General features: G+C 47.2%; 2 protein-coding genes and 1 non-coding gene across 16 annotated transcripts in view; all 3 read left to right on the top strand.

Moving 5' to 3' along the window:
• c5 (complement component 5) overlaps nucleotides 1-2968 on the top strand; it is a 16389-nt gene extending 13421 nt beyond the window's left edge. The window contains exons 36-42 of one of the 3 annotated variants that reach the window (XM_046386510.1): nucleotides 317-391; nucleotides 507-612; nucleotides 1254-1337; nucleotides 1805-1894; nucleotides 2128-2220; nucleotides 2389-2527; nucleotides 2628-2968. In XM_046386510.1, the coding sequence (XP_046242466.1) occupies nucleotides 317-391; nucleotides 507-612; nucleotides 1254-1337; nucleotides 1805-1894; nucleotides 2128-2220; nucleotides 2389-2527; nucleotides 2628-2769 (729 nt within the window). In that variant the 3' untranslated portion in view covers nucleotides 2770-2968. Of the gene's footprint in view, nucleotides 1-316; nucleotides 392-506; nucleotides 613-1253; nucleotides 1338-1804; nucleotides 2025-2127; nucleotides 2271-2388; nucleotides 2528-2627 lie in introns of those variants that run through there. The other 2 variants (XR_006843174.1, XM_046386511.1) reach the window with 2 other exon arrangements.
• Nucleotides 2969-3857: 889 nt separating this feature from the next.
• Nucleotides 3858-17500, top strand: part of cntrl (centriolin) — a 23721-nt gene continuing 10078 nt past the window's right edge. For 7 of the 12 annotated variants that reach the window (XR_006843175.1, XR_006843176.1, XM_046386512.1 and 4 more), the window contains exons 1-17: nucleotides 3858-4437; nucleotides 4681-4717; nucleotides 5391-5447; nucleotides 5530-5639; nucleotides 5752-5882; nucleotides 6581-6722; nucleotides 9920-10106; nucleotides 10183-10376; nucleotides 10816-10935; nucleotides 11530-11716; nucleotides 12772-12818; nucleotides 12954-13130; nucleotides 15240-15393; nucleotides 15494-15582; nucleotides 15648-15770; nucleotides 16386-16541; nucleotides 16929-17065. Coding sequence is in view for 10 of the 12 variants with exons in the window: in XM_046386512.1 (XP_046242468.1) it covers nucleotides 5393-5447; nucleotides 5530-5639; nucleotides 5752-5882; nucleotides 6581-6722; nucleotides 9920-10106; nucleotides 10183-10376; nucleotides 10816-10935; nucleotides 11530-11716; nucleotides 12772-12818; nucleotides 12954-13130; nucleotides 15240-15393; nucleotides 15494-15582; nucleotides 15648-15770; nucleotides 16386-16541; nucleotides 16929-17065 (2009 nt within the window). In the remaining 2 variants the exon portion in view is untranslated. Of the gene's footprint in view, nucleotides 4438-4680; nucleotides 4718-4889; nucleotides 5243-5390; nucleotides 5448-5529; nucleotides 5640-5751; nucleotides 5883-6580; nucleotides 6723-9879; nucleotides 10107-10182; nucleotides 10377-10815; nucleotides 10936-11527; nucleotides 11717-12771; nucleotides 12819-12953; nucleotides 13131-15239; nucleotides 15394-15493; nucleotides 15583-15647; nucleotides 15771-16385; nucleotides 16542-16928; nucleotides 17066-17500 lie in introns of those variants that run through there. The other 5 variants (XM_046386513.1, XM_046386515.1, XM_046386520.1 and 2 more) reach the window with 5 other exon arrangements.
• On the top strand, nucleotides 13341-13413 carry trnam-cau. The gene has a single exon. It is a non-coding gene; the product is annotated as a tRNA-Met (tRNA).

Genomic DNA, 17500 nt, shown 5'->3' on the forward strand with positions numbered 1-17500 from the left:
GGCTAATGTAGTGATGTGCGAGGACAGACGGTGCGTCTCTCCATCCAGATGTTCTGATTCACATGGGGGGGACTTCCTGTCTGTATGATGTGCATGCATGACTTCAGTGTCACTTCCTGTGAACAGCTGAACATGTGTGTGGAGCGATGAGGAGGCTGTGGGGGATTAGCTGCTGTTAGCCTCCATCAGCCAGTGAAGTCACGTTCACACAGCAGGACGGAGACAAACACTCAGTCAGGGTGACAAACTGAACTACGTTAACTAATGTGATGTTGAGGAGTCTTTCTTCACGCGTGGCCGATCTGTCGTTCTACAGTTCAGAGACACAGATGAGCCAATCATCTCCGACTATTCACGCCAAGGAAACACTGTGGTCATTCAGATGGAAGCTGTGAGTAACAGAAACACCACACAGCAGCACCGCAGAACCACAATACCAGCAACCAATACATAACTTCCTGTCTGGCTGCTAGGTTCTGTGTGATAACTTCCTGTCTGGCTGCTAGGTTCCCTCAGAGGTCTTCCTGTGCGTTGGTTTTCGGATCAGGACCGCGTTCAGGGTGAGCGGGGTCAGCGAGTCGGTGTTGAGCGTCTACGAGCCTCAGGACAAAGGTAAACGTCTTGACCTGCTGTGCATCCTGGGATTGGTAGTCTTTATCACATAAACACAGAACACATCAAAGTGTCACGGTAGATCCAAATTAAGACAAGAAGTTTAGATTAAAATTTTAAAAATTCGGATTTCTTGATGCAAGATTTTGAATGACATCATCAAAGTTATGACAGATGAAGTCAGAATTTTGACATTTTAAGTCCAGATTTTTTAAAAATCATTAGACAAGACAAAGTCAAGATTAAATTAATTTCAACTATAATTTTTTTTTTATCTTAACTTAGTAAGTCAGGATTGATGCATTTCCAATCAGGTTTTTAACCTTTCACTTCAGTTCAGTCAGAACTCGACGAGCCTAAATCAAATCTGTGATTTCCTGAGAGTCACTGAATCAAGAGATCAGAACATCCCATAACTCTGACTTAATATTTTACCGTTTGAATTTGTGTTTTTGGAAGTCCTAGCATTGCTGTGTACTCTTGCGGGGTGAGAAACATCTTGACTACAGAGGTAATAAGTCCACGATGTGTTAGCTTAGCACAAAGACTGGCAGCAGGTGGAAACTGTTAGCCTAGCAGACGCTCCACTCCACTGACTCTGGGGAAGACAGAGCTGCATTGTGTCTTTCTGTCTCCTGCAGGCAGCATGTGCACCAAACGGTTCTCCTACCAGGAGCAGAAGCTGCAGCACCTCTGTGTGGCTGAACAGTGTCAGTGCATGACAGGTAACACCTGCCCTTTGATTGGCTGAGGTCAGCTGTCACTCACACCACCTGCAGCTGTCAGATCATGTTGTCTCTGTCACATGTCAAATATGTTTAAAGGAACAGTTCACCAAAAATGAAAATTCAGTCACGATGCGCTCACCAACGTGCTGCTTCGTCCTCAAAACATTTCTGGAGCTTCACGGCAAAACAGCATTGCAGCTTTCTGCTTAACAAATGAAGAAGCTGGGGACTGATTTTAAAAACTAAATATAAAACGGCTCCTCGCAGCTCGTCCAGTGTAATCCGAGTCCGTGGAGACCCACAGATACCAAATTAAATTACACTCTTTTAAAAGATAAAATCTACTTGACTTTCCATCAGCATGGAGGTGAGTAGATAATGACTGAATTGTAATTTCTGGTGTACCGTACCTTTAATGCGTCTTCAGTTGTTACACATTATGTGTTGTTGTTGTTGTTGTTCAGCTGCGTGTGCTGCCTACAGAGGAAACATCGACGTGAGTCTGACAGCAGCCAAACGTATGGACGAGACCTGCCAGCCCAACATCAAATATGGTGAGAACGAGGTTCAGTGAAACACCCAACAGCCTCTCAGACCCACAGAGCCGATGCTGCAGCCAGTCTGTTCGGTTTTCTGTAGTCTGAGTAACAAACTGCCACCACGCGGAGGGAAAAGCCTCACGGTGTGCGTTTCCCTTCTGTATGTTTGGCGTTTATGGATCACGTGATGCGTCACACAAAGAACAAACGTTCAGCTGACTTTGTGGTCTCCGTTTGTCTTCCTGCAGCCTACAAGGTGACGGTCAAGTCCTCAGCAGCAGAGGGAGACTTTATGACCTACACAGCCACCGTAGTTGAAGTCCTGAAGAACACAGATCAAGGTGTGAAATGACTCGTCATCTGGTGATACTGTGGTATTTGCACTTTTAAAGTACTGAGTACTGAGTGTGTTACTCCTCTGTAATGTTTTATTTAAATAGTTTGTTAATGACAGGGTCACATGGCCTGTCATTTACATCATGTGACCGCGTCTCCCGTGTCTCTTGTAGAGTTTGAGGCGGTGAGTTCAGGTACGGAGGTGGACCTGATGAAAAAGGTCACCTGCAATGCTGTTGACATCCAGAACAACAAGCAGTACCTGGTGATTGGAGCCAGCGGGTCAGAGGTCACCCATGGCAACGGCTTCAAGTCAGTGTCTCCACCGCCATCTTACCTGCACTACTTCTTCTTCTTCTTCTTCTCCCAGTGTGACGTAACTCTGACCTTCCCTAATTGTCTCGCCTCGCAGATATCGTCTTCCTCTGGACTCGGAGGCGGTGGTGGAGCTGTGGCCGACGGACTGTAGTTCTCCCGAGTGTTCGGACTACATTTCCCAGCTGGACGAATTTGCTCTGGACCTGCAGTTGGTCAGCTGCCCTGACTCCTCATAAGCAGATTTGCGCAGCACGTTTTAATTTAATACTGAGGGAGTTCACAAGGAGCCGAGAGGAATAAACTGTTTTGTCTCACCAGAAAGTCTCATCAGCTCAGGACATGTTGTTAGCTCACAGGTTAAAGTTAATGATTTTGTTTCTCCTGTCATTGTCAAGTGTCATTTTATGATCTAGCAGTAAAGCTAAAACAAATTCACTGCGTGGTCTCTGTGCGTAAATGATCTGTATGACGAACCTGCACCACATTTATCTCATAGTTATTTTTACTTTGCAGATAGAGATTTTAAATACTAAACACGATCACCTGATGAAACAGGATGTGATGCTCCAGATAAGCAGACTTCAGTTCAACCAGCTGCAACACATAAGTGCTGCTTACAGGTTAGCTCATCAGTAATAATCAGCTGTGGAGGGACAATTCAGATCGTTTACTTAAAGTATCAATACCAAGTCCTGCACTGAAAGTGTAAAAGTATGATGAGGAAAAACGTACTTAAACTGTCCCCCGTGACAATACTATCAGTGGGATTTTCACTTTCACTAAAATACTAAGAATGTTTTTAAACATGTGTTACTTTTACCTGAGGAGAGCACCTGAGAACATCTCCCGGCACTGTTTTAAAAAGCGGGTGTCTTTTTCAGTCACCTGAGATGCACTAAACCAGCACTCACACACTCGTGTTGCCTTACAGGTCTGTCGGAAATATTACAACTATCCACTTTGCACACGTCCGGTGAAACATTTCTGCGGTGTTGTGCCTGCACGCGTTCAGTGATCGATCGTTCACGAACTCGTTCGCGAACTCGTTCACACTTCGGGCGAACGTCAACTGAACGTGCTGTATTTCCGCTTGATGAACGTTACTGTGAACGCGTTCGTTGTGGCGTTTGTGAACGGTGCTCCCTCACATCTTAACTTCGTTCAAGAGCGCGCCAGATTTCCGGGCGAAAACCCACCGGAAACATCCCTTAACATGTAGTGGACAAACCACCCAACCTGGCAACAGCTGTCATACCTGTCGCACTAACAAATACGTCATCAAAATACGGCGCGTGGACGAAGGTAGCGTGAGCTCGGACCGCTCAATATCTGGCAGCAGCGCACAGAAGAAAAAACCAGGAGCTATGAAGCAGCTCATTTTAGGAACCTTGAACTTAGTTCAAAATGTTGAATTATGAACTACGAACCGGACTAGTTCATTTTAAAATGTGTAAACTGAACTTTGAACTGGTTCATGCAGAAAGTGAACTTTCCCAACACTGTATTTCTGTTGACGATCCTTTTCATCCTCAGTTAAAAACCAGTGGCAGAATGTGAAAGCTGTATAGTTTGTATCTGCTGTATGATAAATATGACACGCGAGTCCTTTATCAAAAGAAGCAGCGGGTATCTGGATATCACAAGTACAAGGTTTGAAACGTGAAAGGGAACGCTACGAGTTTATGAGGGGACTTTGAAGGCAACATCCACCTGCCGCTCGAGCCCTCAAATGTCTCTGCTCCTTGTTTCTGCCGTGAAACACACCTGCACGTCGTGTCTCCAAGTGAATAAAACGTTTTTGTCCACGTCGTTGACATCGCTGACGTTGCTTAAGCAGCTTTGTATCAGCGTGTTACCATGGAGACCGAGGATTAACTAACCCGAGTCGGCTAACGTTAGAAAAGGTAAAGTTACCTGTCAGTTTGACCGTGAGGTTCATCAGACGAGTCCAGTTAAAGCCGCCAATTAAAGTGTTAACTGCACGTTAGCTTTGGGTTTCTATGGTGACCGAATGCTGACACGCTAACCAGGCTAAAGCTAATAACAAACACAGTCCGCCCAGCACGACGCTTTACTGACGTGCGGTTAGCTGTGTGGTCTTCATGAGCGGCTAACAGCAGCACAGCTTCTCTTCTGTCTGTCACCAGGCTGGCTGATGTGGAAAGACACGCTGCTCACGTTTAGGTAAGCGACGAGGCTTTATTAAATATTAAACATGAATAACTACAGGTCAGATATATGGCACGGCTGAGCGGCCTGGCACAGCAGCTTTATCTGCAGGACGTGTTTATTATATTTCAGGTCATTCTTTTCCCGAAGTCATGTCCCAAAATAATATTTCTGTTTTCCATTTTAGAATGTAATCACAGCCATGTGATTGGCTCTCCACATGTTCAGGTCAAAGGAACAGCCAATCACAGTGAAAATAATATTTCATACTTTTTGAAATTTTAAAACTTTATTACTTCATGGTCACGGGTCACTTAAAGTTGCAGAGCTGGCTGAGCCGAGCCCCCTTTGCCCCGTGACTCCTGAGGTCGCCCTCCAGGCAGACTTTACCTACTTGGTACCAACGGTCAGCTACAGGACCACGGCTAACTGAGCTAACTGGGCTAATTGAGCTAACAGTAGCTACAGCTACAGCAAACAGGACAGTGAGCCACAGTTGGCAGTTACTCTGCTGAAGAACTTACAAGTTACTCCTTTAATGTAAGGTCACAGAATACAGCATAACACCTGTCTGTCTGTCTGTTTGGCAGTCTGTCTGTCCATCTGTCTGACTGTTTGGCTGTCTGTCTGTCTGTCCATCTATCTGACTGGCTGAGTGTCTTTCTGTCTGTCCTGCTGTCTGGTCCAGGGATGGAGGAGCAGAGGGAGGCGGGAGGAGGTGCAGACCTGCAGGAGAACAGAGAAGGTAGAGGAGGAAAGGTAAAGCTTTAATGCCACAGCAGTCACATGAAGACAGCGTCCTGTAAGCACCCGTCCTGTCCTGTCAGGTATCAGGTGCATAACAGAGGAGCTGCTGCTCAAGCTCACTGGTTGTCGGTCTGTGGCTCTCGTTCGATCCCTCAATCTGTCGTCTTCAACTGGAGACAAACGCATCAAGGTCAGAACAAAGTCGTACTGCGAGTACTACAGTCCACACAGCTCGTAGTACTGCTGTATCTGTATCTGTATCTGTGTGTGTGTGTGTGTGTGTGTGTGTGTGTGTGTTGCAGGTCATAGAGAACCTCCATGGCTGTCAGCATCTGGAAGTTTTAAAACTCAACGACAACATGATTGAGAGAATGCAGAGCGTGAACAGCCTGACACAGCTGAGAGAGCTGCAGCTGGCCCACAACAACATCCAGTGAGACACACACTTCAACTTCAAACTTTATTGTCAGCATATTTTTACACACACCGAAATTACTTCTCTGCATTTCACCATCACTGAGTGAACACACACACACACACACATGCAGTGAAACACACAGGAGCAGTGGGCTGCCATGTCAGGTGCCCGAGGAGCACGTTGGGGGTTAATCAGCTGACTAACGGAGGGGCGGGCATTTCCTTATTAATCACTCCACCACACCCAAATGTTTTCCTGCCAGTCCGGGGGGAATCAAACACACACACACACACACACAGAGTGTAGGTTTTCATGCCCAGTGGGGACATTACATAGAGTTACATTAATTTCCTGCAAACTTACTCAAACCAAAACCATAACTTGCCTAACCCTGACCCTGACCTTTGACCTTTACCCTGACCTTAACCTGAACCTCAAACTCAGCCTCACCTTAAACCAAGTCTTCACTCTAAAAGTTATTCAAGTCCCCATGGGGACTTTTGCATTTTGTCCCCATAAGGCAGGTGAGTCCCCAGGTGTAGCTGTGCAAACAGGTTTTTGTCCCCATGAGATCATAAAAACATGTACACACATACACACACTCACACACACAGACACACACTCATTGATGACTCATGGAACCAGCTGGAATCAAAGTTGTGACTTTTCAGTTCTCACTGTGTGTGTGTGTGTGTCTGTCTGTCTGTCTGTAGGAGGATCGAGGGACTGGAGCTCATGTCCAGTCTGCAGCATCTGAACTTGTCCTACAACAGGATTGAGCGAATTCCTGTGTGGTTTGGGAGGAAGCTGCACTCACTGCACACACTCCACCTGCAGCACAACCTCATCACATCAGTGAGCACACACTGTGTGTGTGTGTGAGCGCGAGTGTGTGAATGTGTGAGTGAGTGAGTGTGAAACATCATGGTGGGCCATCAGTCACAGACAACAGCGGTTAAAAACAGCCACGTCATGTTTTCTAAATGCCTTCTGTGTCATGTTGTGTCGTGTCGCATCATGTTGTTGTGTCATGTCATGTCCTGTTGTGTCGTGTCATGTTGCGTCGTCTCCTGTCGTGTCATGTTCTGTCGTGTCATGTTGTTTCGTCTCCTGTTGTGTCATGTCATGTTGTGTCGTCTCCTGTCGTGTCGTGTCATGTTGTGTCATATTGTGTCGTGTTGTATCGTATCGTGTCATGTTGTGTCATGTCATATTGTGTCGTGTCGTGTCGTGTCATGTTGTGCCGTGTCGTGTCGTGTTGTGTCATATTGTGTCATGTCATGTTGTATCGTGTCATGTTGTGCCATGTCGTGTCGTGTCATGTTGTGTCATATTGTGTCATATCATGTTGTATCGTGTCATGTTGTGCCATGTCGTGTCGTGTCGTGTTGTGTCATATTGTGTCATGTCATGTTGTGTCGTCTCCTGTCGTGTCATGTCATGTTGTGTCATATTGTGTCGTGTCGTGTCGTGTCATGTTGTGCCGTGTCGTGTCGTGTCATGTTGTGTCATATTGTGTCATGTCATGTTGTATCGTGTCATGTTGTGCCGTGTCGTGTCATGTTGTGTCATATTGTGTCATGTCATGTTGTATCGTGTCATGTTGTGCCGTGTCGTGTCGTGTTGTGTCATATTGTGTCATGTCATGTTGTATCGTGTCATGTTGTGCCATGTCGTGTCGTGTTGTGTTGTGTCATATTGTGTCATGTCATGTTGTGTCGTCTCCTGTCGTGTCATGTCATGTTGTGTCATATTGTGTCATGTCATGTTGTGTCATCTCCTGTCGTGTCGTGTCGTGTCATGTTGTGTCATATTGTGTCATGTCATGTTGTATCGTGTCATGTTGTGCCGTGTCGTGTCGTGTTGTGTCATATTGTGTCATGTCATGTTGTATCGTGTCATGTTGTGCCGTGTCGTGTCGTGTTGTGTTATATTGTGTCATGTCATGTTGTATCATGTCATGTTGTGTCGTCTCCTGTCGTGTCATGTCATGTTGTGTCATATTGTGTCGTGTCGTGTCATGTTGTGCCGTGTCGTGTCGTGTCATGTTGTGTCATATTGTGTCATGTCATGTTGTATCGTGTCATGTTGTGCCGTGTCGTGTCGTGTTGTGTCATATTGTGTCATGTCATGTTGTATCGTGTCATGTTGTGCCATGTCGTGTCGTGTCGTGTTGTGTTATATTGTGTCATGTCATGTTGTATCGTGTCTTGTTGTGCCATGTCGTGTCGTGTTGTGTTGTGTCATATTGTGTCATGTCATGTTGTATCGTGTCATGTTGTGCCGTGTCGTGTCGTGTCATGTTGTGTCATATTGTGTCATGTCATGTTGTATCGTGTCATGTTGTGCCGTGTCGTGTCGTGTCGTGTTGTGTTATATTGTGTCATGTCATGTTGTATCGTGTCATGTTGTGCCATGTCGTGTCGTGTCGTGTTGTGTCATATTGTGTCATGTCATGTTGTGTCGTCTCCTGTCGTGTCATGTCATGTTGTGTCATATTGTGTCATGTCATGTTGTGTCGTCTCCTGTCGTGTCATGTCATGTTGTGTCATATTGTGTCATGTCATGTTGTGTCGTCTCCTGTCGTGTCGTGTCGTGTCGTGTCATGTTGTGTCATATTGTGTCGTGTTGTATCGTATCGTGTCATGTTGTGTCATGTCATATTGTGTCGTGTCGTGTCATGTTGTGCCATGTCGTGTCGTGTCGTGTTGTGTCATATTGTGTCATGTCATGTTGTATCGTGTCATGTTGTGTCGTGTCGTGTCGTGTTGTGTCATATTGTGTCATGTCATGTTGTGTCGTGTCTTGTTGTGCCATGTCGTGTCGTGTTGTGTTGTGTCATATTGTGTCATGTCATGTTGTATCGTGTCATGTTGTGCCGTGTCGTGTCGTGTCATGTTGTGTCATATTGTGTCATGTCATGTTGTATCGTGTCATGTTGTGCCGTGTCGTGTCGTGTCGTGTTGTGTTATATTGTGTCATGTCATGTTGTATCGTGTCATGTTGTGCCATGTCGTGTCGTGTTGTGTCATATTGTGTCATGTCATGTTGTGTCGTCTCCTGTCGTGTCATGTCATGTTGTGTCATATTGTGTCATGTCATGTTGTGTCGTCTCCTGTTGTGTCATGTCATGTTGTGTCATATTGTGTCATGTCATGTTGTGTCGTCTCCTGTCGTGTCATGTCATGTTGTGTCATATTGTGTCATGTCATGTTGTGTCGTCTCCTGTCGTGTCGTGTCGTGTCATGTTGTGTCGTGTTGTATCGTGTCATGTTGTGTCATATTGTGTCATATTGTGTCTTGTTGTATCGTATCGTGTCATGTTGTGTCATGTCATATTGTGTCGTGTCGTGTCATGTTGTGCCATGTCGTGTCGTGTCGTGTTGTGTCATATTGTGTCATGTCATGTTGTATCGTGTCATGTTGTGTCGTGTCGTGTTGTGTCATATTGGGTCATGTCATGTTGTATCGTGTCATGTTGTGCCGTGTCGTGTCGTGTCGTGTCGTGTTGTGTCATATTGTGTCATGTCATGTTGTATCGTGTCATGTTGTGCCATGTCGTGTCGTGTCGTGTTGTGTCATATTGTGTCATGTCATGTTGTATCGTGTCATGATGTGCCGTGTCGTGTCGTGTCGTGTTGTGTCATATTGTGTCATGTCATGTTGTATCGTGTCATGTTGTGCCATGTCGTGTCGTGTCGTGTTGTGTCATATTGTGTCATGTCATGTTGTATCGTGTCATGTTGTGCCGTGTCGTGTCGTGTCGTGTTGTGTCATATTGTGTCATGTCATGTTGTATCGTGTCATGTTGTGCCATGTCATATTGTGTCATATTGTGTCATATCGTGTCGTGTTGTATCATATCGTGTCATGTTGTGTCATGTCATATTGTGTCATGTCATGTTGTATCGTGTCATGTTGTGCCATGTCGTGTCATATCGTGTCGTGTTGTATCGTATCGTGTCATGTTGTGTCGTGTCGTGTCGTGTCTTGTTGTGTCATATTGTGTAAGAGAACGAGAGGACAGCCAATCCACACTCGTGTCCCTGTAGCTGTACGAGATGTCCCGCCTGCGCTCTCTGAGCAGCCTATCAGAGCTGTCCGTGTCAGGAAACCCTGCCTGCTCGCTGCAGCACTCCCGCCTCTTCCTGCTGTACCACCTGAGGACTCTGGACAGGCTGGACGATCTGTCAATCACGCAGGAGGAGAGAGGACACGCCCACCGACGCTTCGGCACCGGTACGCCATCTCATATCACGCAGACACACTAGAAAACATGACGTGGCTGCTTTTCACCGCTGTTGTCTGTGATCAGAGGAGCTGCAGCGTCTGCAGCAGGAGGTGGACAGCAGCCAATGGGAGCTGAGCAGGCTGCAGGGGGAGCAGCAGGACGCAGGCGCTCAACTCCGCCAGCAGGAGGAGACAAACCGAGAACTGATGGCTCAGGCAGAAACGCAGAGACACGCACACACATTGCTGGAGCAAGAATTACACACCAAGAGTCAGCTGGTACCACACACTCACACACATATATAGACACAGACACTCACACACACAAACACACACTCACATCAGAATCAGAATTCCTTTATTTATCCCCGAAGGGAAATTCTTTTAATTTCCCATAAATAAAGGAATACACACACACACACACACACACACACACACAGAGACACAGACACACACTCACACACACAGACACTCACACACATATACACACACACACAGACACACACTCACTCACACATACACTTACTCACACACTAATACACATACACACTCACGCACAGCTGCCTCAAAGGTGTGTGTGTGTGTGTGTGTGTGTGTGTGAGTGAGTGAGTGTGTGTGTCAGATTGTCAGCTGTCTTCAGTGTGTTTTGTGATGTTTCTGTGGGGAATGCAGACTTCCTGCGGCTCTTTCACAATAAAAGTGTTTTCTGTGTGTTCAGCTGAAGAAGACGACAGCCGAGTTGACCAGAGCCTTTCACAGACTGTATGAGCTTGAGCAGGAGTTCACTTTCTACAAGATTGATACCAAACTCGGCCCGCTGCCCTCCTGCAGTGTTCAGGCAACACACACACACACACACACACACACACACACACACACACACACACACTTCAGACAGGATGTGTCCTGTACAGACACACGTATCAAGTGTTAAATTGAAGTCTGCGGAGGGTTGATGGAGGACAGGAATAAAAAACGTGTTCAAAGAGCTGCTCGTGTGAAATAAAAAACAGATCAAACTGAAGTTTTCTCATGACGCTTTGCATTTGGAGCAAGTTGGGACCAAACTCTTTAATTTGATTTTTGGTAGAGACCCAACAAAACCCCTATGAGCAAGCACCTGGCCCCAGCCCAGGCAAGCAGTCCTTACAAACAGTGCCTAGCCTGCAGATGGCGCCCCCTGCTGGCAGCGACACAGGCTGACTTCAGCATGGACACTGTCCTCCATCAGGGTGGCTGGATGTTACGCTTGTCTGAAACAATTAGTGGCCAGTTGGTTCCACACGCGTTTCAGTAGGCTTACGAGGTTACCGTAAGTCGCCTCCAGCCTGTAGCGTCCTGTACACTGCAGTCCTGAGATATTTCACCGCGTCCTGCTTCACAAACAAACACAAACTCAAAATTCATCTGAATCACTTGCATGTCTCATCAGGAAGTCGACATTATTATGGACTCTGAGAGTCCATACATCGGCAAGGCTGGACACGTCAGGGGCACCGGCACCCCCCGACACTCCTCTTCCTCCTCCTCCCTGCAGCCCCAGGAGGATGCAGACATCCACGCTCAAACCGAGAGGTCACGCCCCCTGCAGGAAGCCTGCAGAACAGAGCAGCTTGAAGGTAAGGACAGAAAGCTTTCTGCTTTTCACGAGGACTTTGTCAAAGCTATGCATCAGTTTTCAAGTGCGTTAACACAAAGAGCAGGGGGCGAGTGGATGTAATTACAGCCCCACACCATGTCTGTCCACTCACAAGACTGGACAGAGTGAAGTGTCCAGTGTGTACTGCCTGTGGTGCCTGGGGAATAACATCCAATGGTAGAGCGTGTGCTTAGCATGTGAAGGTAGTGGGATTGCTGAGCTGTGAGTGTTTCCAATAAGCTGTGTCAGTGGGCGTTTGCACCACCTGTGTGACAGGTGATCCAGCTGTGCAGTGCGTCACGTCGGACTAACGCTGGGGAAGAAAGCATTTCTCACGGCTTTAACACAAACCTTGATCAACAAAACAGTATAATGCTGTGACAGGCCAACACCTGAAACATAACTAATGTAATCAAAGCCACAGTGCTGTGTGTAACTGGACGTCCTCCTGCAGGTGACGCGGCGGCACGTGATCAAGACTTGACACACCGACTCAGAACAGTCAACTCAATGAACAAAGATGGCGTTTTCCCGCCTTGTTGGTGCTGCTGGCAGTGTGTCAGACTCATGATCTGAAGGTCGTGACTTCAAGCCTTTTAAAATTACATGACAACATAAGTCAGCATGTGAGCCTCCCCACAGTAATGGGACAAACAGGAAGTGTTTGTGGCAGGTGTGCTTGTCTGAATAAATATTGTGTGAGAGCGCCGCAGCCTACTGACGTGAACGTTAAAGATCAAAGTTAACTGCAACAGGAATGAGATTGAAGCCCACTGAGAGCACGGCGGATTAGCTGTCCATCACTTTGACCACCACGTGAGGTTGTCATGGTGACCCCCCCAGGCTCTGACATTAAACAAACCTGGAAAACACCTTTAAGTCCTTGAATTCCATTTTATGCCGACTGTGTGATTTCTGATTAATTGTGCCGCTGTATTTAAGCTGAGCGCCGCTCGTCCTGCTGGTCAGAGCCCATCCTGCAGCAGAAGCTTCGCTCTGTCGTGTCATAATCAATACTGTGATTGTTGTGTGCAGCTGAGGCTGAGCAGCAGGCTGCTGAACGGCTGCTGACACACAAACAGGTAACAACAAACATTTCATTGGTTGAGCACAGAGTCTGTGTTTTACCTACGAGACCCTTTGTGATCAGTTGGTGTTGTAGTTACACGTTGAGTATAAAGAGCTCTGTACTCTGCTCTGTAATTTGTATCAACCAGCAGGAGGCGCTGTGTCGTCTGCTCAGCAAACTGTCCGTCCTGGAGCAGCTGAAAGACGAAGCTGACGAGACACGAAGACAGATGGACAGACAGAGCGAAGAGAGCAGGAAGACAGAGAGAGAGACAGAGGAGCTGGGGACACGCCTGTTGACTCTGGAGCCCACAGACCCACAACATGTGAGCTCACATGGTGAAGAGCTCGCTCAGTGTGTGGGAGGTCATGGGGTCAACACCCACACTCTCCACTGGACTGTCAGCCTTTTGTCCTCAGGCTTTGTTTCAAACTGCCGTTCTCTTTGTCAGTCACTCACACATTTTGTCATCTTGAAGGTTTACGCTCAGGCACTTGTTTGAAACTCAGCTCAGTCGTGACGCGCTGCTCTTCAGGCCTCGTTGGCGCAGTTGGCAGCGCGTCAGTCTCATAATCTGAAGGTCGTGAGTTCGAGCCTCACACGGGGCAGCTTTTTTAAAATAACATGACAGAGCGATGGAGTCACTTGCGGTTATGACAGCCAACACTGCAGGACTGCCCTAAACCTGTGTTTTTTCTAATGTCCAGCAGGGGGCGACTCCGTTGGTTTCTCATCGTATGTGAGCTTATGACAAAACCGGTGTGCTCAACTGATTTATGACCTCAACATTTATTTTCCTGATGAGTTTATGGTCTCGAGTCTCCTTCACTACAGCGTGATGTTCATGTGGTAAATTCTGCTCCCAGTCAAACAGACTTTGGCCTGTCTGACTGAAGGCACAGCTTAGCTTCACACTCCTGTTACTTCACGTCCACCGACTGACAGACCACTCAGTTATTTTATCCATTGATGATTTACAATGAATTCTGCATCTTAGAACTTTTTATTTAAATAAATTTAGAAGTGCTGTGGAGAATGTGGGCATCGATCCCACCACCATTTGAGCTAATTCCCCCGCAGCCCCTCAAGCCATCAGCCCTTCTTCTCCTTCCTACCTGATGTTCCCTACAGTACAAGCAAGAATGTTCAGCTCAGTTGTGTAAAGCAGTAAGAGCGTTTTAAATTTCAGTCAGTGTTTCAGGCAGCAGCAGCTCAATTATTTTGTCCTCCGATTTTCTCTTTCTACAAACTGATGGCAGTAAAACTGAATATTTGAGTTAGGTGATGTGAACAAGCTTCACACAGCAGTGAAACCTCAAATGCATCTGCTGCAAAACAGTTTGTCTTCTCTTTAAGAACCTCTGACTCCTCCCCCCAGGCAGTCCCTTCTCAGGGGGCGTGGCTTTCCCAGCTTTAGTTCTCTCCCATTGGGCAGCAGATGACTGACACTCTGCAGCTGTCTCCCTGATTGGCTGTGTTGATTCAAAGGAAACAGGAAAGAGGAGGGGAGGAAGAGAAGTTTGTTTCGGAGACAGAGGAGAGGAAAACATAATGATGAAGAAGTGAGTGTGCTTAGAACATGGATGATGTTTGCTGAGTTACAGAGGAGGAGAAGGAGGAGGAGGTTAGCCAGGAGCCCGGTGTGGTCTCTGGGGACGAGGACTGTAGACTGAGGTCGATGCTGTGAGTACACAAACAGCTCTGTGGAAACCGCTGAGCCTGAGCAGGTTTTCAGTCTTGTTGTTGATCAGAGCTTCTAGCAGTAGAATGAGTGAATATCAAGTCAGTTAGAAAAGCACAAATAAGACAAATAGACACAAAAGTCCTTACACTAATGTAAAGTCACGAAAGTAAAATGTTAAAACAAATTTTTGTAATCGTTTTTTGACAAGTTTTTATTGAAAATGGTTTCAGTCAGCTTGTTAGTCACAGATGACCTGCAGAGACTGTGGGAGTCGATCCAACAACCTCACGTATGCTGAGTGAGGACTCAACATGTGAGCTGATTCCCTCCAAACAGCACAGACGTGTGGTGGTGTGGGACGGGGTCAGTTTCCCTCGGTGTCGTCTGTCAGGGAAGACGTGTTGAACACTGCGGACTGCTCCTTTCACTTGCAGGGGAATGAGCTCAGATGGAAGAGCAGTCATGTAGCCTGTCAGATCAATACCTGCATTCTCCACTGGATCCTCGACTCCCCCCCTCCACTGATCTGAGAGCAGGGCTTGGTGCTAATCCTGTGCAGCACAACAGTTTCTGAGCTGTCGTTAATGTCAGTTTTTCCCAGTCAGGAATACATTTTTCAGGTTATGCCGACTTCACACGAGCGCACTGTAACTCACGTTACCTAACTGCAAACTCGCATCAGTCTCATGTTATGGCAATAAGAAAGTGGTGTCTGGTGGGCCTGCTCTGATTGGCTGATGTCTCTGTTAGGCCCATGTGACTGCCTGGTTGTCCAGTTGCAGACAGATGTTGGACAGGATGAGCGGGAACAAGAGCGAGCTGGAGGATCGCCTTGACGACATGCTGTCACGCATCGCCATGGAGACGCAGGAGATCAAAGAACTGGAGCAACAGCTGACCGATGGTGAGGAGGCCACTGACCAATCACAGAGTCTCTCCACATCTGGAGTCCCTGCATCGACTGAGTAAGAATTTGTTTTAAAATTTCATTCTTCCTCCTCCAGGTCAGATTTTGGCTAATGAGGCTCTTCAGAGGGATTTGGAAGGAATCATCTGTGGACTTCAGGAGTATCTGAGAGGACTCAGAGAGCAGGTAGAGCCTGGACCACAGAAACCTCAGGATGAGTATCAAACATGTGACCCGTGTTTGTGTTTCAGGCTCGTCGAGCTCAGCAGCAGGTTCACAATCTGCAGGCTGAAAATCGGAGTCTGCAGCTCCACCTGGAGGAAGCACAGAGACACTGCAGGCAGCTGGAGGACAACTCCAGGACACGCCGACAGGTCAGACGGGTCATTAACGGTAAAACCAGACGAGACGTTGTGAAGTGGAAGTGGTTCTCAGTGACCGCCCGGTAACAGCTGTGCCCGATGAGCAAAATGACCTGGAAGCTCGTGTGCTCCAGGAAGAGATGGAGACAAATCACAGACCTGGTTGATCTAATCTGAGTTGGACTTTTTGAAGAATGATGTTGGAGTAGGAGGGCGGCACGGTGGTGCGGTGGTTAGCACTGTTGCCTCATAGCAAGAGGGTTGCTATGTATGTGGAGTTTGCATGTTCTCCCTGTGCCTGCGTGGGTTTTCTCCGGGTTCTCCGGCTTCCTCCCACAATACCAAAAACATGCACATCAGGTTAACTGGCTGCTCTACATTGCCCCCTAGGTGTGAGTGTGAGAGTGTGTGGTTGTCTGTCTTTGTGTGTTGGCCCTGCGATTGACTGGCGACCAGTCCAGGGTGAACCCCGCCTCTCGCCCGTAGTCAGCTGGGATAGGCTCCAGCTCCCCCGCGACCCTGACGGATAAGCGGTATAGAAAATGGATGGATGTTGGAGTAGGAGCCAAACCATCAGTTTATTTTGACATTTAAAGAATGATGAGCTAAGACTCTGTCTGTCTTCAGGACATGTCCGTCCAGCAGGAGGAGCTGTCTGCGCTGCGGATGGAGACCCAGGCTCTGAGAGACAGACAGGTGGAGGACAGCAGACAGCGGGCAGAGCTGGAGGCGGAGCTGCAGCAGCTGAGGGAGGAGCTAAGCCGACAGGTCACGCTGGGACAGGTGACAGGTCATGTCCAGACTGATGTTGTAATCTGGCTGCTAGAGACAGTGTGTGTTTTCATTCACATCTGGATCCTGTTCTCACATGAGACGTGAGGCCTTCAGCTTTGAACACAATCAGCTGAACTCAGCCGTCACCACTTTTAGCCCCTTTTTCTGCACATACGCTGAAAAAGGCTTCAGCCACAAGAGAGGCTTAAATTTATCCTGAGTCCCAGCAGACCTCCTGATGCTGGTTCTCAGATGAACAGAACCTTTTGTAGTCTGAGTCATGATTCTGCTGAAGCCATCCGAACCTCAGAGACTTATGAACATGGTGGGCGATGCTACACATGCAGCTCCAACTGCTGGACTTCTGTCAGTCCTAAAGTCTGTGTCTGTCTTCAGGGTGAGAAATCATCTCTTCAGCAAGGAGTCCAGAGACTTCAGGCCCAGCTGGACCAAACCAGAATCCAGATGGACCAGATCAGAGTTGCCTTGTTGGATCCTGAGGAGGTTCAGGGTGAACCAGAGAAGCAGGACAAGTACGGGTGCCAGTATTGCAGTCCTCTGTAACCTTAGATCACCCAAGAACTTATGTGAGAGTTTGTATTTAGATGTTTGACAAAGTGGTTTTCACTGAGCACATCATGAGGTCACAGCAGCTTTTTCTTCATGAGTTCTAATTTTCAGAGAACTCTGAAGTTGTATGTTGGTTTTACAAACAGTTTCTGTTCATCCCATTGCACTACTTTTTATACTGATGTTTATATCTTCTATTGCTTTTTTATATTATATAGCGTTGTTTAGTTAAAGCTCCTTGAATCCTTGAATATAAGGCAGTCAAACATAACTGCGTACTATAAAGACTCGTGCAGCGCAGGCTGTACTGTCACAGACGGAAACATGACTCAGCAGCAGGAGAGAGGATCGACGCCCACATGTTGTTGTTGCATCAGTTTTAACGCCAAACTCTGATT

The sequence above is a fragment of the Scatophagus argus genome, chromosome 4, assembly GCF_020382885.2.
Source record: "Scatophagus argus isolate fScaArg1 chromosome 4, fScaArg1.pri, whole genome shotgun sequence".
Lineage (NCBI taxonomy): Eukaryota > Metazoa > Chordata > Actinopteri > Scatophagidae > Scatophagus > Scatophagus argus.